This window comes from Salmo salar, chromosome 21 (assembly GCF_965601325.2).
Source record: "Salmo salar chromosome 21, fSalSal1, whole genome shotgun sequence".
NCBI lineage: Eukaryota > Metazoa > Chordata > Actinopteri > Salmoniformes > Salmonidae > Salmo > Salmo salar.
Genome location: NC_138311.1, coordinates 17,451,079 through 17,474,350, shown reverse-complemented (window position 1 = coordinate 17,474,350; position 23,272 = coordinate 17,451,079). Strand labels below are relative to the sequence as shown.

The following is a 23,272-nucleotide window of genomic DNA, read 5'->3' as shown; positions in this document are numbered from 1 at the left end:
AGTAAGGTACAACAGCACAGGGCACTTCCAGACGCACTGCAGAGGTGTGAGGAGGTTATGTCCAAAATGTTAAATTCCAACATTTTGTGAGGTTACCGGTGCAGCTGGGCTTATGTCTAAACATTGCAAGGTTTCAAAAATCACGAGATTGTACTGCCACTGACAGCGGTGTTTGTTTGCTTTGTCGTTTCAAAAAGTAGCTTGATGAGTGTCCAAAGTAACATTGGAAGTTTGGAGAGGACGCCATCTTGGCCCTAGCTCTCCACGTCCCCGACAGCACAGGGGTTGCTTTCTCAGCAACATATCACGGCAGTGGTGAAGGCCAAGGAAGGTACTGTAAAATAATTTTGGAAGAAAAGTATTTGTTACATGTTTTGTGAGTCGTTTTGTGGTACGTGCTAAGAATAGTCTTGAAATGAATTGCGTCTTGAGTTACACCGAAGCCATGATGGGCAGCAGCCTGCTAACGTTAGCTAGCCACTACAGTACTAGCTGGTGGTGTCTAACTGCAAATATATGAGGCAAACTAGCTAATTGGTCAATGTTAAGCACAGTACTTTAAACTACTGATACTTTGCTCGCAATTTAAGTTAATCAATTATTGACATGCTGAAGTGGAGTAGCGAGCGTGCTAGCTACTTGCCTTGCTGGCTAGCAAGTTTCCGATACAGAATTTGCTATCCAGGTAACGTTAGCTAGCTACTAACTGTCTCTACCGGCTACAAAGACAACGTTAACTACGTTACCTGTATCTATTGTTAAATGTTGCATTTGCTAGCCAACAAGCTAAGATGTCTGATTTAAAACAGGGACGTGACATGGAGGACCCATGGATTCAGTATTGCGAGATTTTCATGAGTTTCTGTGGACTACATGAATATATGTACATGCATACAGTAGTTAACTAGAATGATTTACTCCTTATCGATAATGATGCAATGGTGTCTGGCGACCCACGCCTTTTTTTTTTTACATGAAGTTGGGATGGCATATTTTTATATTGCAGTAACCAGCTAAGTACACTTGTCATGAGAACCTACTGTGCAATGGATCATATTAGATTCAGAAACGGGTGTTTGCAATCAGAATTGTTTTGCACTCATTGACTATCAACAACAGTATAAGTGACTCAAGTATCCATCAACTATTACTGTGCTAATGACAGTACAGCATGCACATTCAATGGTTTGTGTGGACAGGACAGTGGCAATAGTTTAATAGGGGCAGTGTATTACTTTAGACAAGTAGTCAGCCTAAATGTCCTGCATGACAACTCAAGTCTTTGTGATGGTCTTTGCATGCCTTGTTATTGTTGTGATCTTTGTTGAGTGGGTATAATTTCTGTAACGTTTCAACAGGAATCTGTTCCAAAAACGTCGTAAATAACAAGTTTGCCGACAAACAACGCATACAAGGTTGTAAAGCGGCAGCATAAGATACCAGGTAGGGAGTGGGCTATTTAATTACGTTTTTCACGCACCACGTTTATACCGAAAAATCTCCTCACTCTGGTACCCTATGGACAAACATTAAGAATAAGCTACGTGCTGAGTTGGTGGCTAGTTGACTAGGTGAATTGATCATTCTACTTTGTATGCGTTGTATGTTGGTTTCCTTGTTACTTTACCAAGTTTTGTGAACAGATTCCTGTTAGGACTTTCCACAAATTATACCCATCTTTGTTTGTACCAGGTAACAGTACATATTTAAAGCAAATGTTCTGTTTCAACAGTGATTCACAGATTTCTAGACATTGGTCACATTCCTAAAATATTTACATTTTCTGAGCAAAATAAAACATTTTTTAAATAAAAATACAATCTTGGACATGACTAAAAGTATTTCAAAGTCATTTTAATTTAGAAAATCTGTTCCATGCATAAATGGAGGCATATTCAATAATATCCCAATGTTATCAAGGTTTGTTTTTGTCATACTACATCTGTTTGGGATTTTTGCAGTCAGTTTGCGGTGTACAAATTATAACTATAACCAGGTTTTCATCCAACATTTTTGTTGGTAAAGTACATGTCGTATAAAAAAAGGTAATCAGACTTTCGAAATGTTGACAAAACAAAATACGCTAGACAAGGTGCGATCTTTTTGTCGGTAAAATGAATGGAGCCTTTTTGTGCACATATTGATATAATAACCATGTAGAAGTAAATTTGAAGTCGCGCGACAATATGGTGTGTGGTTCTCGACTAGGACTTGGAAACCATGTAGTTTGTTAGGCTACAGATACAATAAGGTATATGAACTTCACGAGGTGAAAGTGCACGTGGTGATTGATTCTGCTTTCTAATAAATATCGGGGGTTCTGGAGACATGATCGATTGTTGGCCGGCATTTGACAAATAAAAATATCACTATTTTGTCCATAGTTATCTCATGTAGGCCAGCCTAACCGCGCTGTATCTGCAATCTGTTGGCTAGTGTGCACGTGCCAAGACCAGAGTGGGCACATTAGCGACGTAACGCAAATTTTGAACAGTAGAGTTGAAAATGTAATGGAAACCCATTTAATAACTTGTATCCTTTATACAGTACATGGGAATTTAACCACAGTTATTTTCATGTGCACTTGGTCATCACGAAAAGCCTTTCATCCGCAACAGGTCAATGTGATGGGGAAACTACTCGGATGGGAAAATGCATATTGTTTTTTATGCGGATGCATGTTTTGTTTTTTTCCCCTAGCACTACACAGCTGACTCAAATAACCAACTCATCATCAAGCTTTTATTATTTGAACCTGCTGTGTAGTGCTAGGGATAAAACCAAAAGGTTCACACCCGGGGGGCATGACCGAGTTTGGGAAACCCTGCTCTAGTCAGTCTAGTGCAACAGACTAAATTCTGAAAAGGGTGATAGGGTTGTCAAAGTATTGTAACCCAGAAGACATTTTATATGGCAGTGTTTCTCCAAAGTTATTTTTTTTATATATATATATTTTTTCTTCTGGGGGGGGGGGCGGGCGGGACTATTTTTCTGTAATTCTGCACATTTTGTCATGGAGCTGAGAGAGAGATGACTGTTAATTTAAAGCTAATTTCCTGACAAATCTGCACATTCAATGGGTCCCCAATGGTTCAGAACAGTTTAAAAAGTGTTCTATAGCACCTGTCTGCTTCATTTCAATCCTATAATCATTAAGCAATCTGAAGTGGATAATGATATTTGGCAGTGAGCATTATTAAGTTGAGCATTATTTACTCTGTTACATGACATTTCTCAAGTTACTTCATGATGTACTGAAATATCTACTGGCAAGCTATAAAATTACATCACGAATCCCTGAGCTGACAAGGTAAACATGTCGTTCTGCCCCTGAACTGTTCCTAAGCCGTCATTGAAAATAAGAATTTGTTCGTAACTGACTTGCCTAGTTAAATAAAGGTAAAAAAGTTACTCACTCGCTTTACACTCAAATCAAAATGATCTTTGTCACATTTGCCAAATACAACAGATGTTGGCCTTACCATGAAATGCTAACTTATGAGCCCTTAAGCAACAATGCAAAGTAAATCTTTTTTTTTAAGTAGGAACAATTAGCTAAATAACCTAAAAGGAAAAATAGTAACACAAAAAAAGAATAACGAGGCTATTTACCAGGGATTTTCATGCGGGGGTTAGTCAAGGTGATGTGTATATGTATGTAGGGGAACAGTGACTAGATAATAAACAGAGTAGCAGCAGCGTGTGTGTGAAGGAATGTTTGTGTGTGGCGTCAGTCAGGTTGCTCTCTGGTGCAGCTGTAGAACTTTTTTTCCAGGATTTGAGGTCCCATGCCAAATCTTTTCAGCCTCCTGAGGGGAACAGGCATTGTTGTGCTCTCTTCACGACTATGTTGGTGTGTTTAGAACATGATAGGTCCTTAGTGATGTGGAGACCAAGGAACTGAGGTTTCCTCGTGCCACACTCGCTTGTTTTTGTTAGGTTGAATGTGGTAAATCATGGCTGGTTTTCCATTTTATGTTCTTTCAACTTTTCCACTTTTGATGAATGATGTTATTGATGAATGATGTTGTTGCCATGCATAACTGCTGCTTATGATTACATTATCACTGAAAAATGCGAAATACCATAGTCTACATAATGCAAGTTCCACTTGGGCAGCTGTTGCATACAATTTATATTAAATCAAATGCATGTTTCTAACTGGAGATGCATAGCATTGTTGCACTGCATCGTCCTGGGTTTGTACGAAGACTCCCTAGGACCCCAGAGCACCACATTTTATTTCACCTCTACTCCACAAATGAGCTAAAGTGGCATCCATCTTGGGTGCCATGGAACCTGCTGTGGTACCTGATCCTTTCTGTCTCCAGGGTGTTGTGTCTTTTTTCATTCTTTCGCCTGTTTTGCATTCCCTGCCAGTTAGACTGCCTCCATCTGGTGTTGCAGCACCCACCACACTATGCGGATGAACAGCAAACTAATCTACAGTAGGCTAGTTGACATTAGGGATGTTAAACGGTTAGCTGCCCAAAATAAATTTGACCAGTCATGCTTATTGGTCTATAGGGTAATTAGCATAATTATGTTGTATTAAATTGTCGTGGAGTGGTTTGTAATGTTATTTTCGTTATGTCGTCATGCATCTTATTCATCACACGCATACAGAGCCTGGTTTGAGGAGTGGAAAAGCCTTCCTACCTGTCAGACTGTGCAAGAGGAGCTCAAGTCTGTAGGCTACTGTAGTGAAACCTAAGTCCAGTCATTGGGCAACAAATAACCATTCGCATATTAAACTTTGGTGGCCACGATTTAAAAGGAGCTATTTTTAACTCGTAATTTAAGAGTGCCTCCCATTTGCCATTTGGGTGTATAGGCTGAAGCCTGCCTACCGTTGACTATCAGCGAGTCACCCACTGCTTTGCAATGTGAGCTTAAGGCAGTAAAACCTGCACGTTTTACTTCAAATAATGAGGCATGTTTTGCCCTGCGAAAATCCATCTGTAGAAATGTGGATGCAATTATTTTATAAAGACTTCCTCATGCCATTAACCAGCATTTCTCTCCTGTTCTATTGGTTTTCATATCAATTTTCTTTCGCTGTCCAGAAGCACAATCCTCGTCATATTAGTAACCCATCATAGTTGTTGCTATTAGATTCCCCCTTTTTCTACATTTCTGAAGGAGATTTTAATCTCTGTCACAACTGCTCGCATTAGGTTTAGAGCTGTGTTTTCCGCAAATTGCAATTTGGCAAATGTTTGAAAATGGCATTTTATTAGCTGCTTCATTATAGGAGTTGTGTGTTCAATAACAGGCTACAGCCTCTTGAACTGTAAGACGATAAGCTTGCTATTGTTGCATGTATCCACTAAGCTCTTAATAAAAAAATGTCCAGTCCTTGTATGCATCTGTAGTATCAGAGAGGAAGAGGCAAAGCAAGAGGTTTCACTCTTGCCAAAATTAGTCAAATATGCCCAATTCGTTTCTTTGGGCTTATTTTGGGCCTAAGCTTGTCGACTACTTTCCCGCCTTGGGATGACTCGCATTGTTAGGGCGGAAACATAACATCTCATTATATACAGATCTCTCATAGTATTTTCTGTTGGTCACACAATTTATTATTTTCCAAACAGTAACTGTTTGTTGACCAGGTAGAGGGTCAGTTAGACAGAAGCAAAATTGACAGAAATTTGCATCCCTAGTTGACATCATAGAATAGTAGCCTAAATGGGCTTTGAACTAGGCTATAGATTTAGCTATTTTTTAATTGGCCTATTTTATGCCTTAGCATGGTTTATACACTGAACAAAAGTAGCCCTTTGTGAGGGAAAAACTAATTCTGAACGGCTGGGCCTGGCTCCCCAGTGGGTGGGCCCATGCCCACCCATGGTTGCACCCCTGCACAGTCATGTGAAATCCATAGATTAGGGCCTAATGAATTCATTTCAATTGACTGATTTCCTTATTAACTGTAACTCAGTAAAATCTTTCATTGTTGCGTTAATATTTTTGTTTGGTATAGTTTCTCTTTTTCACTTGATCTTGCTGATTAAGCTATCCCCTTGCAATAAGAAGGTGGCTGGCAAGCTTCTTTTTTGTTGTTGCTGTGGACATTTTGGTAAAATGAGCTGGAGTGGTCCCTTTCTCGTGAAAGTAGAAATTGTTGGACAGGACAGTCGATTTGAACGATGGGTAGTCAGATTGTTCTTGTGGATTATGTGATGCCAATATAGGGAACAAATGAAGACTGTAGCACTAATGAGTGATATCTGGTCTAATTTTAGTCAGTCTAGCTCTTGCATAAAACATTTTCAGAACAAACCTATGTTGTGGGCAAATTGCTAGGTTGATGTAAGGGTGTTGATTTTAAGAGAGCTGCCAGAGAATAATTTGATATACATGTTTGTTCTCTGTTCCAGCTCGGATACTTTGGTGTTCTTTGTGAAAGCCAAGTAAAACAGCCAGCCCCAGGTCCCTTCGGCCCACTGCGCTTGTGGGAATTGTCTTGGAGACAGGCCTGCATTGTCTAACATGAGCTTGGAGAACAAGGTGGAGGAACTGTCGTCTTGTCTGTGGGTGCTGTAAACCACAGGCTGGTGGGAAACCACCATGGGTCGTACTGGCCAGAGTAGAGTGGCTTGTAATGTTCTTGTACTGGACACAGGAAAGACAGGGCATTGGCTTTTATTTAGGCGTTTCCTCCACTGGGTCTTCAACTTTACTGGATAATTGAATTCAGAACATTTATGGCAGTACCCGAGCACCCTTTTGAAAGTGAAATGTAGACCCACTTTTGACAAGCATTGCATTTGTAGTGCCCTATAAAATCGTATTTTTTTGTTGTTGCCTGATTCAGTTTTTTTCCGAAATTGTTTAGTTTACGATTTTCCCAGTTTTCAGGTTTTCGCTGGCAAAATCTCACTTTGTTAATAGAACATCACATTTTGCTGCTTTTCTTAGTCCACAACAATGCTTACACCACATCAGGAAACCTCTTAAGGTCTGGGGGGGGTCTTGCCACTGGGTTGATGAAAGTAATCCTGACATCATTCTGACTGGTAGGCAGTACTACAAAAGTAGCCTTTCGGAAAGCCTTTTACATTTACATTTAAGTCATTTAGCAGACGCTCTTATCCAGAGCGACTTACAAATTGGTGCATTCACCTTATAATATCCAGTGAAACAACCACTTTACAATAGTGCATCTAAATCATCTTTTCATCTCTACCAGAAGATTGTTATCATTAGCATTATCGCTAATGGCTACACAAAGTGTAGCTGTGCGTGCACGGGCATTTTCAGAAAGTTGCAGGGAAAATACAACCACTGATACATTTTGTTCGTGTCTTATGATTAACTTGGGCAAATTAATGTTCTAATAAGTTAAATACATTTTTGAATATTGTTGAATTCCATTCTAATGTCTGGATTCCATGAGGTTTATTCAAAATCGGTGTCTCTCTGGCATTATCTTTGGTCTGACTCTTGACAGTGGAAGTGGTGCGGCAGACATGCTGCACTGACTGAACAGATCTTATGAGACCTCATAGCCCTTTGTAGATGCAAAATGGAGCGCATATTAGAGCAAGGCCATATCAGTGAAGTAGACCCCCACGGAGTCTGCTCTGAGGTTGTAGCTTGGAGAATTCCCTTAGCTGAGCTGTCTCCGAGGCCCTCAGGCTTGAGGGAGATTGAGAAAAGGAAGAGGATCGGACTGTTTAGGATCCAGCCTAGTAGTTGAAATCCTGTTTTTGCGGCTGTAGGCCTAATACTGTGTTCTTGTTTACATGTGAAATAATGAAGATATTGCCTAGGCCAGTTTATTTTTTTTAGGAACTCTGAGGCTTTCAACTTTATTCTTGAAAGTGTTAATAGTAGAATGCATAAGGTACATTTTTGGAAATTGGGTAGGGTATCAGCAGCTTTCCGTTCGTCATGTCAGTCATTGCAGACCTAAGAGCTACAGTTGAAGTCAGAAGTTTACATACACCTTAGCCAATACATTTAAACTCCGTTTTTCACAATTCCTGACATTTAATCCTAGTAACAATTCCCTGTCTTAGGTCAGTTAGGATCACCACTTTTTTTAAGAATGTGAAATGTCAGAATTATAGTAGAAATAATATTTATTTCAGCTTTTATTTCTTTCATCACATTCCCCGTGGGTCAGAAGTTTACATGCACTCAATTAGCATTTGGTAGCATTGCCTTTAAATTGTTCAACATGGGTCAAACTTTTTGGGTAGCCTTCCACAAGCTTCCCACATTTACGTTGGGTGAATTTTGGCCCATTCGTCCTGACAGAGCTGGTGTAACTGAGTCAGGTTTGTAGGCCTCCTTGCTCGCACAAGCCTTTTCAGTTCTGCCCACACATTTTCTATAGGATTGAGGTTAGGGCTTTGTGATGGCTACTCCAATACCTTGACTTTGTTGTCCTTAAGCCATTTTGCCTCAACTTTGGGAGTATGCTTGGGGTCATTGTCCATTTGGAAGACCCATTTGCGACCAAGCTTTAACTTCCTGACTGATGTCTTGAGATGTTGCTTCAATATATCCACATCATTTTCCTACCTCATGATGCCATCTATTTTGTGAAGTGCACCAGTCCCTCCTGCAGCAAGCACCCCCACATGATGCTGCCACCCCAGTGCTTCCCGGTTGGGATGGTGTTCTTTGGCTTGCAAGCCTCCCCCTTTTTCCTCCAAACATAACGATGGTCATTATGGCCAAACAGTTCTATTTTTGTTTCATCAGACCAGAGGACATTTCTCCAAAAAGTACAATCTTTGTCCCCATGTGCAGTTGCAACCCGTAGTCTGGCTTTTTTTTATGGCGGTTTTGGAGCAGTGGCTTCTTCCTTGTTGAGCGGCCTTTCAGGTTATGTCGATATCGGACTCGTTTTACTGTGGATATAGATGCTTTTGTACCGGTTTCCTCCAGCATCTTCACAAAGTCCTTTGCTGTTATTCTGGGATTGATTTGCACTTCGCACAAAGTACGTTCATCTCTAGGAGACTGACCGCGTCTCTTTCCTGAGTGGTATGGCGGCTGCGTGGTCCCATGGTGTGTATACTTGCGTACTATTGTTTGAACAGATGAACGTGGTACCTTCAGGCGTTTGGAAATTGCTCCCAAGGATGAACCAGACTTGTGGAGGTCTACAATTTTTTTTTTTTTTTCTGAGGTCTTGGCTGATTACTTTAGATTTTTCCCATGATGTCAGGCACAGAGTTTGAATCAAATTATATCAATTAGCCTATCATAAGCTTCTAAAGCCATGACACAATTTTCTGTAATTTTCCAAGCTGTTTAAAGGAACAGTTAACTTAGTGTATGTAAACATCTGACCCACTGGAATTATGATACAGTGAAATAATCTGTCTAAACAACAATTGTTGGAAAAATTACTTGTCATGCAGTAGTAGATGTCCTAACAGACTTAACAAAACTATAGTTTGTTAACAAGAAATTTGTGGAGTGGTTGAAAATTGAGTTTTAATGGCTCCAACACAAGTGTATGTAAACTTCCGACTTCAATTGAATTTATAACTTGTCAGTAATGTCCAGATCAACAAGCCCATGTCAACTAACTTTTTTTTTTGCTAGGTTTTGTAGCCCATTGATTTTGTTGGAATGTTTAAGTCCCTCCGATGTCATAAAGGACATGGCAAAATGTGTAGAATTGCTAGAAATTAGCTTTATAACTGCAGAATGTTCCCCAATGATGGGAGGCCCGAGTGGATTAAGTTTGTGAACCACTGGTGTAGGCTATTATCAACTCCAGTAAATGTAACCTTTATTTAACTAGGCAAGTCTGTTAAGAACATATTCTTATTTACACTGACAGCCAGACCCGGACAACGCTGGACCAATTGTGCGCCGCCCTATGGGACTCCCAATCACGGCCAGTTGTGATACAGCCTGGATTCGAGCCATGGTGTTTGTAGTGACCCCTCTAGCACTGATATGCAGTGCCTTAGACCTCTGCGCAACTAGGGAGCCCCATATAGCTATAGAGCGCCATGTTTGGTTTGCCTTGCCTCTAACACTCATCAGGCAGAATGTTGTCAGGCATGTACCAGGATTAAGCTATGTCAAATATTTCAGTGTTAATAGACTGTTATCTTGAGGAGTATAAATGTAGGAAATGTCTCCCCTGCTCTGTTCAGATGTGAAGTATCCAGACATTTAGCCTATTAAACGTTTCAGAAATTGCTTTCAGCTGTTCTTTTGTGTGTGACGAGGGAACAATCCTCATTAGTTTTGCTTTGTCACTACCTTATTTTAGTTGGAGCTAAATGGATAGCTCTGTGGTAATGCCTTGTTTTAACAGATTATCTCTGCCGGATACTCTTAGATGATCAGAGTATCCCCCAGGACTAATTATGAGGCTTATTCTGAAGGCCTTCAGGGTTCTAAGTCAATCGCGTTATTACCTTGCAGTTAAGACTTTGTGCCAGGCAGAAGCTGACTTGCCTTGTTAAATTAGCTGTATACCTGATCTCAGTTTTTCTGGCCAGAGCTTCAGAGCAAATCCACGAAACTCAACAAATGAAGTAGTTTTCAGATAATGGTGTATTTTTCAGTAGTTTCTCATCTTTGTCGTGGGAAAAATAAATTCAAGACGGACAGTCTGGTTTTCCTTTTGTATAAAAGAATACAGAGGATAGATGCAAGTTTACTGACTAGTAGGCTGCATGAAGATAGAATTCAGCCTCGCTACAGATTGTAACACCAGGTAATATGATTTAACTAAAAAAATAAGTGTCCATTATACTTGGAGTTACTGTTTGGTGTAGCACATTTTTGACCAAGCTTGGCGATCTACTGTCGTCGTCCACGATTCATGGAAACAGGAGTCTCGTAAAATGTCCAGTTGCAGGGTGTCCGTTTTTAAATTTAGAATTTGCTCCGTTATTAAAGTAGTCCAATGTGTGCGCTGCCATCTTGTCCATTTCAAGTCTCCTCTCATTGATTGAGACATTTTTAAGACTCCTGTTTCCACGAATCAAGGACGATGACCGTATCGCTAAAGTTGGTTACAAATTCTGTGCTTACTCCAAACGGTACCCAACCTGTAACTCTGTTAAATCCCATTATCTGGTGTTAGACTGCAGGCTGAGCTCAGCTACAGATTGTGTCAGGACATATATCAGATTGTGTCAGGGCATATATCACTCATGTCATGGGGAGGTGCCATGTTCCTCTGAGTCTTGTTGTACAGCTATGAAACTGAACTGACCTGGTTCAGAGGTGGGAGTGGTGGCGGCTGGGGGACACAACTTGGTTCAAGCTGTAATGATGTATGGAATGGGTGATCGTGATTCAGTCAGATCTCATCTGCAGCGTTGGATGAGTTAATGTTGTCACGATACCAGAATTTTTACTTCGATGCCAGGTTTAGTATCACGATGCGCGATACCGAAACAATACCGCAACAAAAAAGAGTACTAGCCAAAGTCACAGCATGGCACTTGATCCGGACAGAAACTCAGCTACTGCTCTGTTCAATCGTTTGCCATCTTTTGAGTTTAAAATCATTACATTTGTATGTCTTTTTTAAGAGCCATGTATGTGTTAATGAATAAATTATACAATCAATTTGACTTCGTTTTTACCAGTCTAACTACAAAACAACATGGTTATCATTTATTTGAATGGTAAATCTCCAGTTTTAGGTCTATTCACAATACAGGTGAATGCATATTATTCCATAGGAGTGTGTACATGCGTTGAGTTATTGAGCTTGTTTTAGCTGATTTCACGGGGCTACAGATGACAATCCCTTCCATTTAGGACTTATTTAATTGGAAACTGCTAGGAGAACATTATTGTACTGATCAACAACATTTGCATAAGAAGCAGTCTCTTCTATTCTAAAAGTGTGCGCTGTCTCTAAGAAAGTAATGAAGTCATTCACAGGGGGAGTTTAACTTTGGAGTCTGGCTTTGGCTATGGAATCTAGTGGAAACCAGACGGGAGGCGAGGGAGATGAAGTTAATGAGTTTCTGGTGGCAAGCGAGACTAAGTAAATGAATTATGTTTTTGATGACAGTCAGCTTTGAAATCAGCATATTTAGCATTATGGTTTGCATATCATCACAAACTACTAGAGTAGTGAATTCATTCAGCTGGAAGCTAACAGGGTAAATTGGCCTACAATTTAAAGCTGGAAGCTACCGGTATCATCTTCCATTTTGAAGTGTTCTAGCCCGTTTTGGACATTGTTTTGCGAACAGTAATGAACAGTTTCTACCTCTCTACATGAGTGGGGAGCAGCCCAGGTGGCTCTAGCAATGAATAAGTGGAGCAGGATCTTTGCTCTTCACGCTATATAGGGGCTGCGCTAATGGACTTGATCCTCTCAATCACGTGAGACGCGTTTGACAGAAGTACCGAACATAAAAATTTGAGTACTGTTTTTGTTTTATCACAAAAGTACCGACGTTTCGGTATACCATGCAACGCAAGGAGTAGGCAGTAAGTGGTTTACATGATAGTGTGCAGGTTCTGAGGTGTTGCTCCTCTCTTCCAGGCACCATGGAGGAGCTGCACAGCCTGGACCCCCGGAGACAAGAGCTGCTGGAGGCTCGATTCATGGGCGGGGTCAGTGGCAGCACCGGGGGCAGCACTGGCAGCACCAGCGGGGGAACCAAAGTGAGTGAGCGTGTGTCAAACCCACCGATCCTCACACCGTTTCCCCTATATTAATTTAGCAGCTTGGCCCGCTGTTGCCGTCACTACCCAAAAAATTATTACACTTTATATGTATATACACTGCTCAAAAAAATAAAGGGAACACTTAAACAACACAATGTAACTCCAAGTCAATCACACTTCTGTGAAATCAAACTGTCCACTTAGGAAGCAACACTGATTGACAATACATTTCACATGCTGTTGTGCAAATGGAATAGACAACAGGTGGAAATTATAGGCAATTAGCAAGACACCCCCAATAAAGGAGTGGTTCTGCAGGTGGGGACCACAGACCACTTCTCAGTTCCTATGCTTCCTGGCTGATGTTTTGGTCACTTTTGAATGCTGGCGGTGCTTTCACTCTAGTGGTAGCATGAGACTGAGTCTACAACGCACACAAGTGGCTCAGGTAGTGCAGCTCATCCAGGATGGCACATCAATGCGAGCTGTGGCAAGAAGGTTTGCTGTGTCTGTCAGCGTAGTGTCCAGAGCATGGAGGCGCTACCAGGAGACAGGCCAGTACATCAGGAGACGTGGAGGAGGCCGTAGGAGGGCAACAACCCAGCAGCAGGACCGCTACCTCCGCCTTTGTGCAAGGAGGAGCAGGAGGAGCACTGCCAGAGCCCTGCAAAATGACATCCAGCAGGCCACAAATGTGCATGTGTCTGCTCAAATGGTCAGAAACAGACTCCATGAGGGTGGTATGAGGGCCCGACATCCACAGGTGGGGGTTGTGCTTACAGCCCAACACCGTGCAGGACATTTGGCATTTGCCAGAGAACACCAGGATTGGCAAATTCGCCACTGGCGCCCTGTGCTCTTCACAGATGAAAGCAGGTTCACACTGAGCACGTGACAGAGTCTGGAGAAGCCGTGGAGAACGTTCTGCTGCCTGCAACATCCTCCAGCATGACCGGTTTGGCAGTGGGTCAGTCATGGTGTGGGGTGGCATTTCTTTGGGGGGCCGCACAGGCCTCCATGTGCTCCCCAGAGGTAGCCTGACTGCCATTAGGTACCGAGATGAGATCCTCAGACCCCTTGTGAGACCATATGCTGGTGCGGTTGGCCCTGGGTTCCTCCTAATGCAAGACAATGCTAGACCTCATGTGGCTGGAGTGTGTCAGCAGTTCCTGCAAGAGGAAGGCATTGATGCTATGGACTGGCCCGCCCGTTCCCCAGACCTGAATCCAATTGAGCACATCTGGGACATCATGTCTCGCTCCATCCACCAACGCCACGTTGCACCACAGACTGTCCAGGAGTTGGCGGATGCTTTAGTCCAGGTCTGGGAGGAGATCCCTCAGGAGACCATCCGCCACCTCCTCAGGAGCATGCCCAGGCGTTGTAGGGAGGTCATACAGGCACGTGGAGGCCACACACACTACTGAGCCTCATTTTGACTTGTTTTAAGGACATTACATCAAAGTTGGATCAGCCTGTAGTGTGGTTTTCCACTTTAATTTTGAGTGACTCCAAATCCAGACCTCCATGGGTTGATAAATTGGATTTCCATTGATTTATTTTTGTGATGATTGTTGTCAGCACATTCAACTATGTAAAGAAAAAAGTATTTAATAAGATTACTTCTTTCATTCAGATCTAGGACGTGTTGTTTAAGTGTTCCCTTTATTTTTTTGAGATATATATATATATATATATAGAACAAAAAATATAAATGCCGCAATTTCAAACATTTTAGTGAGTTAGTTCATATAAGGAGATTAGTCAATTGCATTAAATCCATTAGGCCCTAATCCATGGATATCACATGACTGGGAATACAGATATTCTTCTGTTGGGAACAGATATCTAAAAAAGAAAAGTGGGGTCGTGGAACAGAAACCAGTCTGTATCTGGTGTGACCACCATTTGCCTCATGCAGCACGACACATCTCCTTTGCATAAAGATGATTTTATTTAACTAGACAAGTCAGTTAAGAATATTTCTTAATCCGGCCAAACCCTAACCCGGAGGACGCTGGGCCAATTGTGCGTCGCCCTATGGGACTCCCAATCACGGCCGGTTGTGATGCAGCCTGGAATCGAACCAGGGTCTGTAGTGATCCTTCTAGCACAGGGACATTTTCAGCTTCTAGGATTCATGTACAGATCCTTGCGACATGGGGCCGTGCATTATCATGCTGAAACATGAGGTGATGGCAGCTGATGAATGGAACGACAATGGGCCTCAGGATCTCACCGCTGTATCTCTGTGCATTCAAATTGCCATCGATTTTAAATGCAATTGTGTCCGTAGCTTATGCCTGCCCATACCATAACCCCACCGCCACAATGGGGCACTCTGTTCACAATGTTGACATCAGCAAACCGCTCATTCACACGACCCCATACACTGTCTGCCATCTGCCCGGTAAAGTTGAAATCGCCATTCATCTGTAAAGAGCACACTTTTCCAGCGTGCCAGTGGTCATCTAAGGTGAGCAATTGCCCACTGATGTCGATTACGATGCCGAACTGCAGTCAGGTCAAGACCCCGGTGAGGACGACGAGCACGCAGATGAGCTTCCCTGAGGCGGTTTCTGGCAGTTTGTGCAGAAATGATTCGCTTGTGCAAACCCACAGTTTAACCAGCTGCCTGGGTGGCTGGTCTCAGACGATCCGGCCGGTGAAGAAGCCAGATGTGGAGGTCCTGGGCTGGCGTGGTTACACGTGATATGTGGTTATAAGGCCGGTTGTGCGTACCGCCATATTCTTTTTAAATGACGTTTAAATAGAATATTCTAATGAACTTCTGTTTTGATTTCAGGCCTTGACAAACAATGAATGTTCAAATCAAAGTTTTGGAAGCCTGGGGTCCTCCAGTGACAAAGAGTCAGAGGTATGTTTATTAACATGATGTTCTTAAAGGTTTTAGTGAAAAATGAATGACTGTGCAATTTTGTTTTGAACAGGCTGTCAGACAGTATAACTGGTATCTACGGCTTTTCTGGATTTGTTTCTTTAGTCTTTGACGTTCCATCTTGTTTGGCTCAGACCTATGTTTTGATTGGAAGTGGGCTGGTTGGTGTGAGCGGGGAGATCACACGGAGAGTGAGTGAAGGGGAGAGGAGCTGGGCCCTGTTATCCTCCTTGTCGCTGGTGAGAACGTCAGACGCGACTTAAGATGGCGCTAGAGAGAATAAAAATGTGCGGAATCTTGCTGTGATTAAACTGCGTTCTTGTGACGCATAATGCCACGCGCTCTCACATCTCTGTACAAACACGGTTTGTGCCAGACTCTCTGCCAGGGCAGCCTGATCACGGGCGTCATCATCCTGCATGCCGAGTCTGAGCCTCCCTCCACGCTGCTCTCCTGTGTTTTGGCAGCACAGCTCGCTAATGAAGGGAAAACACAAATGGCCTCCAATTTGGAGGGGCAGCAGTGTCGCAAGTCTGTGGGGTGGTGGACTCCCAACATCGCTGACTGTAGGGTTAACCTAAGAAGCCTGAACCTCCGCAATGTGGAGTCTGCACGTATATTAGCAACCTGACTGTGCGGGTGATTGTCTGCTCCCCTCCCGTCTAGTTCGTGTGGTGTAATAAGTCACTGATGGAGGCCTGTGAGCGAGCATGATCGAGGAGGCAGAATAACACCTCTCTGGCCTTTTCTGCCGCAGACATGATGAATCTGCACAGATAACACCCAAACATCCCCCCCCGGCCCCCATACGTCACACCCTCCCTAACGATGCACTGGTGAAACTGTCAGACCTCCGCCTGTCAGCAGATTCCCTGCACAAGGCTCTGTCCTGGTTCTGGGGCCTGTAAATCTTATTTTGTAAAAATATCACGAGGGTTCCTGTGCCCTGTTGAAATGGGCTCCTCATGTTAGACTTCGATTTGGTTCGGGTTTTTGCAGTTTAACCATTGTAATGCTTGCTTTTTTTTGTAGGTCCAGAAATAATCCTCATCCTCTATCTTAGGGTCGGTTCGAAAATGGTTGCTTTTCTTTAGCTGATTCCTTGCTTTGTTTGGCGATTACCTCTTTTCTTGTTTAGCTCATAAGCTGATTTGAATCAGACATTAGAAAAGGCTAGTTAGTCTGTGCTACAGTTTAGTTACATGCTGTAGTCGCTTTTCCTCTATTTCTCACAGCCTGTGGCCCAAAACTGCCAACGGGGGTCTGCATCGGTCATAAATAAGCATCCTCTCCCCACTGGAAGTTCTCGCACAACTACCTCATTAAAGCTTTCCATTACAATTGATCTCTTTTCAGAACAGGCTAATTATGAGCTCGATTAATTATGCATTTTGGTTTTACGTTGAACTCATTCTCTGTACCCCTCCTGCCTTTTTTTCCTGTTTGCAGAGCTCAGACGTGAAAAGGGGGAGCTCTCCTGCATACTCGGTAGGTGCTCATTGTATTTGAAATACTAGGCTATGTTCCCCGTCCTTTTTCAGCTACTGGGCGGCGGGGCAGCATTGGTCGGTCAGTTCACCGACATTCAGGAGTCCTTAGCAGGCTGTAGACTTGTGATTTATGTGTTGCTGCTACAGTGTATTCACTATGCTTTTGTTTTTCAAACACAGACATTTTAAATCCTAATCTGGACAATTCAAGGAATCAAAATGATTGTATTTGTACAACCGACCAGATAGTGGTCATTGGTGAAACAGTTTGTCCTTTACAGACTCCTGAAAAGAAACACTCTGAATCGTCCAGAGGAAGAAAGAGGAAACCTGACACCCAGTCAGAGAACAGCCAAGGTAACTTCCCTCAAGCTGTTTCTGTTGTACTCCAGGTACAGTCATCGATGTCTGAAAGTCAATGCTAATTGTATTTTCTCTCTCACAGGGAAGTCTATTGTGCGAGGACCCAAAATTAGTGATTATTTTGATGTAAGTTATTCTTTTTTTTGGGGGGGGGGGGGGGTTGAAAATTGAAATGATACTCTTATCCTGAGTGAGCTGGGCTTAGTCCCTGTGTCGTGGAGCGCCACGTTTGATGTTCAGCAGAGGTTTTTAGAGAATATCAATGAAGCCGTGGTGTGATCCATTTCACACACAGGCCAGCTCTCAAATGAACAAAACCGGACATAAAGGAGGCTTTCTGTGCCAATGTTGTTGCCAAGTGTCAGGCGACGATGTCACTCACACTGGTGGTCTCTCTTTCTCCAGTTCCATGGAGGGAACGGGTCCAGTCCTGTGAGAGGTCTCCCCTCTGTGATCCGCTCACCTCAGAACTCACATTCCCACTCTGTGCAGGGTTCCAGTGTAAGTAACCCCATATCCACTTCAATTCCTTTATTGCTTGTTGGCTTTATAAACGTATGAAGAAAGCATAGTAGCCTTGTCCAAGCCAGAATGGCCCATTTAAAAAAAATATATATAACACAGTCAATGTTTTGAAGAAATTGACTACCATTTTAGATATGCTAACAATTGTTGTCCCTTGGGTTTCAGATTAGGCAAAACAGCTCATCGCCTACGAGTCTGTCTTTTGGGGAACATGTGATGCATCCAAGGCAGTTAGCAATCAAATGTGTGCAGGTGAAGATGACCACCACTGTAGTATGTGTGTTCAGCACTTTGGACTGTGTGTCGCGAACAAATTCTTAACTCGTTTTTAATTGCAGACTGACCTGACGGGGCTCAAGTTGGCTGCCCTGGAGATGAACAAGAACCTGGACCTTGAGAAAAAAGAAGGCAGAATTGATGATTTGCTTAGAGTAAGGGAAATATGGCTAATGGACAGAACACATCAGCGGAACATTCCTAACTCCCTCATTGAGTTGAAGTATCAGTGATGTATTAATGTGACGCCACTGAACACATGGATCAATTAAAAAGGCTCGCCGTGCTGCACGTAGACCTAAAGTGCGTACAAAAATGTGTGTTATTCAATGCTAGGCTGACATGCTTGGGAAGTTAGCTGCAATGTTCTTATTTCTACGGTAGGAGTGTTTAGAGGGCTTATGGTTTTACTAGGGTTGTAATATGATAAACCTGATTTGTTTCTTCTCCATAGGCGAACTGCGATCTCAGGAGACAGATAGACGAACAACAGAAATTACTTGAAAAGTACAAAGAACGCTTAAATAAATGCATCACCATGAGCAAGAAGTTGCTCATAGAAAAGGTACTTCCCTTTCGTTTCAAGGCGGAATGTCTGAAGCTAGCTATATATATATATATATATATATATATATACATTTTTTTTTTTTTTTTTAACATTGTGACAAGCCTGTATGAGTACTCAGTCAGTGACGTCTGTCATTGTTTGTGTTGCCTAGAGCACCCAGGAGAAACAGGCGTGCCGGGAAAAGAGTATGCAGGACAGACTACGGTTAGGCCATTTCACCACTGTGCGACATGGAGCCTCTTTCACAGAGCAGTGGACCGATGGCTTTGCCTTCCAAAACCTAGTCAAGTTGAGTATCTTGGTCTCCTTGTCAAAGTTGTCTCAAGTCAACTTAACCATAGTTGAGAAATTTATCGAGCTACACGTCTTTCTCTTTCAACAAAGTTCAGTCTGTTCAGGTATCGAAGAAAAGTTTGTAGAATTTGTACTGGCGTGTATCATTTTCCTCTTTATTCTAAAGGCTTATCCAGGGTAAAACTCAGGCTTGGCAGAAATGGTATTGATTACATAGAACATCTTTATCTGCAGACAGCAAGAGTGGATAAACCAACAGAGGGAGGATATCGAGAAGCAGAGGAAACTCCTAGCCAAAAGGAAACCCCCATCGTCCAGCAACTCCCAAGCACCAACCACAAACTCTGAGCCAAAGCAACGCAAAACCAAGGCAGTGAACGGAGCAGAGAATGATCCCTTTCTGAAGCCCAGCCTACCTCAGCTGTGAGTGCCCTTGTCCTCCCTACCTTTGGCTAAGCACACAAGACGCTAGATATCTGTCAACAAATATGCTTGATCCTGTTGCTTTCATTTCTCATGATCTTTTGTTGGTTCATTCCAAAGGTTGACTCTAGCTGAGTATCACGAGCAGGAAGAGATCTACAAACTACGACTCGGGCACCTCAAAAAGGTCAGTGTGCCAACCTGGCAGATCTAGGCAACACGAGCAGAGTGTTTGTTTAATGCGTCGCATTGTTCAAGTCGATCCAATCGTGATTAGACATCCTGACACTGTTCCCTGATGTAGAACCACTAACAGTTCCACTCTGCTTAGAGATTCTGTGGACATTTTCCCTGAATTTCCCCTCAACATATAGTTAATTCAATTGTTTTCTAGGTGAATAAGCATCAAGAGGGTTTGCCCTAGAGACAGACTTGCTACCAAGTCAACCGTTAATATTTAATACAAGGCTAGTCAGCCGAGGCGTAGAAGTGAGTTTTGATGAGCTCCCCTCTCCTTGTAGTGAGTCCTCTGATGTTCCTCTGATGTTTGTGTGTGAATCATTTTATAGGAAGAAGCGGAAATCCAGGTGGAGCTGGAGCGTCTGGAGAGAGTGCGGAACCTTCACATTCGGGAACTTAAGAGAATAAATAACGAGGACAGTTCACAGTGAGTCTGATCACTGGCATCTCTGTGATGTCAGGGAATACGCACAGGGGCTCCTGCTGACAGAGATGGTTCAGTTAGACACTGGAGAGGCAGTCATGGTGCTTGTCACAAGTCATTTTCAATATCCGTGTTTTCCATTCTGCCACACGATGTAAAATGAGCCTGTTTTTTTCCCCCCCTGACTAGCATTTCAATAATGAGGTCCCTCTTTCTAGCCATTAGTTGTTTTTGAGTTGGTGAAAGTCCTACCATCGAGTTAATTCCTAATGAGATTCTGACCTTGTTTTTGTTTGAAAGATTCAAAGACCATCCGACTTTGAACGAGAGATATCTACTGTTACATCTTCTGGGAAGAGGAGGCTTTAGTGAAGTTTACAAGGTGAGTTTATATTCGACCTGTGTATTCATGTCGTCAGTTTGCATCTACAAGTCTTTGTTTGAGTGGACCAGTCCAGAACCTTTCTGTTATAGGCGTTTGACTTGATTGAGCAACGCTATGCTGCTGTGAAAATTCATCAGCTCAACAAGAACTGGAGAGAGGAGAAAAAGGAGAATTATCACAAGTATGTTCCACATTAAATCGTTGCCATTTTCTCCGTGTTCTTATTCAACACTGTGTGGCGGTATCGAGTCAGTTTTATGAATCACAGTAACAACACAGTTTTTCAAAATGTATTTACTTGTAATGCACCGGCTTTAAGCTTATTGTTCTACTCCATCTGCTTAATATCTGGGTTATTCAGTCATACTGCTGTGCTCCTACTGCCTGGTGTCATTCAGTTGGTTGCCCATGGTAACATTGCTCACCTTGTTGCAGACATGCCTGTCGGGAGTACAGAATACACAAGCAGCTGGACCACCCCAGAATCGTCAAGCTGTATGACTACTTCTCACTGGACACAGACACGTAAGTTAACCTTGCTTATTGTACTGACTAATATATATCTATATATATCTCTTGTCACTGCCGTTTACACATTGCTCATTTTATGATGCCCCCAAAGGTTTTGCACAGTTTTGGAATACTGTGAAGGCAATGACCTGGACTTCTACTTGAAGCAGCACAAGCTGATGTCGGAGAAGGAGGCCCGCTCCATCGTCATGCAGATTGTGAATGCGCTCCGATATCTGAACGATATCAAGCCCCCCATCATCCACTATGACCTCAAGCCGGGTGAACGAACGCTCGCACACACCTGAATGATATCCCATACTGGGAGGGCTCCAATTATTTCTGATGCAATGTGCTCATTTGTTCTGTTCCAATTTCAAGGTAACATCCTGCTTGTTGATGGCACAGCGTGTGGGGAAATCAAAATCACAGACTTCGGTTTGTCCAAAATCATGGACGACGACAGCTACGGTGCAGATGGCATGGACCTGACATCACAAGGAGCAGGGACCTACTGGTAAGAAGTGCCACCGCATACACGTGTCATGGGACCAGCACATTATTTGGGTGATATGATGCTTGACATGTGGGCAGACATCATTTTGTTTTTGTTTTCTCAAAGGTACTTGCCTCCGGAGTGTTTTGTTGTTGGCAAAGAACCTCCAAAGATTTCCAACAAGGTGGACGTGTGGTCTGTGGGTGTCATCTTTTTCCAGTGTTTGTATGGAAGAAAAGTACGTTTTTAAAGAACTGGTTTTATTGATTTACCAAAATGAGTGTCGAGAAAATAAGTTGACGCTGAGCCTTATTTCTTTTTCAGCCGTTCGGCCACAATCAGTCTCAGCAGGATATCCTGCAGGAGAACACAATACTTAATGCAACCGAAGTTCAGTTTCCTGTCAAGCCTGTTGCCAGTAATGAAGCAAAGGTGAGGGATCATTTGTGTTCTGAATATTACCATCTGACTGCAATTGTCACTTCTACTTCATCTTCTTTAATAGTTTTGCATTGTTTTATGATCAATTCCTGTATTTGGCATTGCTTTTGTCGAGACCGCTAGTGTTCACAGTAAGGTACAGACATCACAGGCCCTTTTGAGATGCATTTCTGTCCAGCCATAAGTTATGATCACCAGCATACTCAACGTATTGCTCTGTTTAATCATTTTAATTGGTTCTCAGTGCCCGTGTTTTGAACGATGTCGCCTTTTATTCCCCAAGGCCTTTATAAGGCGCTGCCTGGCATACAGGAAGGAGGACCGGTTTGATGTTCACCAGCTGGGAAGGGATTCCTACCTGCTTCCTCACATGAGGAGGTCCAACTCTTCAGGGAACCTGCAGATGGGTGCCGGTGGCTCAGGACCTGCCGCCTCCAGTATCATTTCATACTGAGGGCTGGTCCTGAACTGACTGAATTACTGCCTGGCTGCCCCACGCCTGCAGAGCCCCCCTCCCCCATAGGACCGTGTGTGGGGGAGAGGAGCTACATGCCAACTAGCGGTGTATGGAAGGACAAGAGGGCCATAGACACTGCAGACTGAATGGTGTGGAGTTAGGCCTTCGCCTGTACTGTGCTGTTTCAAATGTGTTTTCTAAAGACTAATGAAAGGATGTTTAAAGAACATAAGTGAATGACTTTGTAAAGGTTGAATAGAGCACTGCTACAGACAAAGTACCTTGAAGAAATGTGACTGGACACTTGAGTTTCTTTTGCTGGTGGAAGCCTTATAGGGCCAACTGGCAGCCTGCTGTTTTTAGAACTGTTAACATCCTCTTGCAAGGGTGCAAATGCTTTAGCTGCGAAGAGGTTCCTTTTTCACCATCAATTTGGCTGTTTGTTTTTTGTTTTCAGCGAAAGTGTTAGGTTTTAATTTGAGTTGTACAATTAGCTATGAGAATGTAATTTTAGCATACAAGTGGCATTATTGTCATTTAGGCCCAGGCAGCATACTAATGTTGAATGCACAAAATAACCAAATGTAGACGAATGGCAATGTACAGAATAATATGCAGGATGATTAAAAATAATTCCTTCAAGAGTAAATGTATATTTGCTGTACAGAAGATTTTCAGATTTTGAATTGCAGCTGTACCATGGTTTAACAATTTCCCTTGTACATTTATGTCCTGGAGTGTTTTCATTTTGCTGCTTTTGATGTTACTTTTTAAAGGGCTGTATGATCCACTTTGGGTACAATTGTACAGTTCTATAAAAAGAATAAATGATGACTGATAATAAATACCAGGAAATCATA

General features: G+C 42.6%; 1 protein-coding gene across 1 annotated transcript; it reads left to right on the top strand.

Moving 5' to 3' along the window:
- On the top strand, positions 1-23,272 carry LOC106581771 (serine/threonine-protein kinase tousled-like 1-B). The gene is made up of 22 exons (XM_014164057.2): positions 1-331; positions 12,497-12,618; positions 15,428-15,499; positions 16,970-17,008; positions 17,292-17,367; positions 17,456-17,499; positions 17,779-17,874; positions 18,064-18,150; positions 18,237-18,329; positions 18,629-18,739; positions 18,894-19,030; positions 19,271-19,459; positions 19,580-19,646; positions 20,029-20,126; positions 20,424-20,505; positions 20,598-20,689; positions 20,944-21,033; positions 21,131-21,300; positions 21,400-21,535; positions 21,641-21,752; positions 21,839-21,946; positions 22,239-23,272. Exons 2-22 carry the CDS (start codon positions 12,502-12,504, stop codon positions 22,407-22,409), a joined length of 2,187 nt encoding a protein of 728 aa, XP_014019532.1. The 5' UTR covers positions 1-331; positions 12,497-12,501; the 3' UTR covers positions 22,410-23,272.

Bases quoted from the DNA above. Each gene is read 5' to 3' on its own strand.
- LOC106581771 (XM_014164057.2), top strand. From the start codon at position 12,502: ATGGAGGAGCTGCACAGCCTGGACCCCCGGAGACAAGAGCTGCTGGAG. The intron at 17,009-17,291 runs GTAGGTGCTCAT...TGTCCTTTACAG, and splicing joins GGAGCTCTCCTGCATACTCG to ACTCCTGAAAAGAAACACTC. The intron at 21,536-21,640 runs GTAAGAAGTGCC...GTTTTCTCAAAG, and splicing joins CAAGGAGCAGGGACCTACTG to GTACTTGCCTCCGGAGTGTT.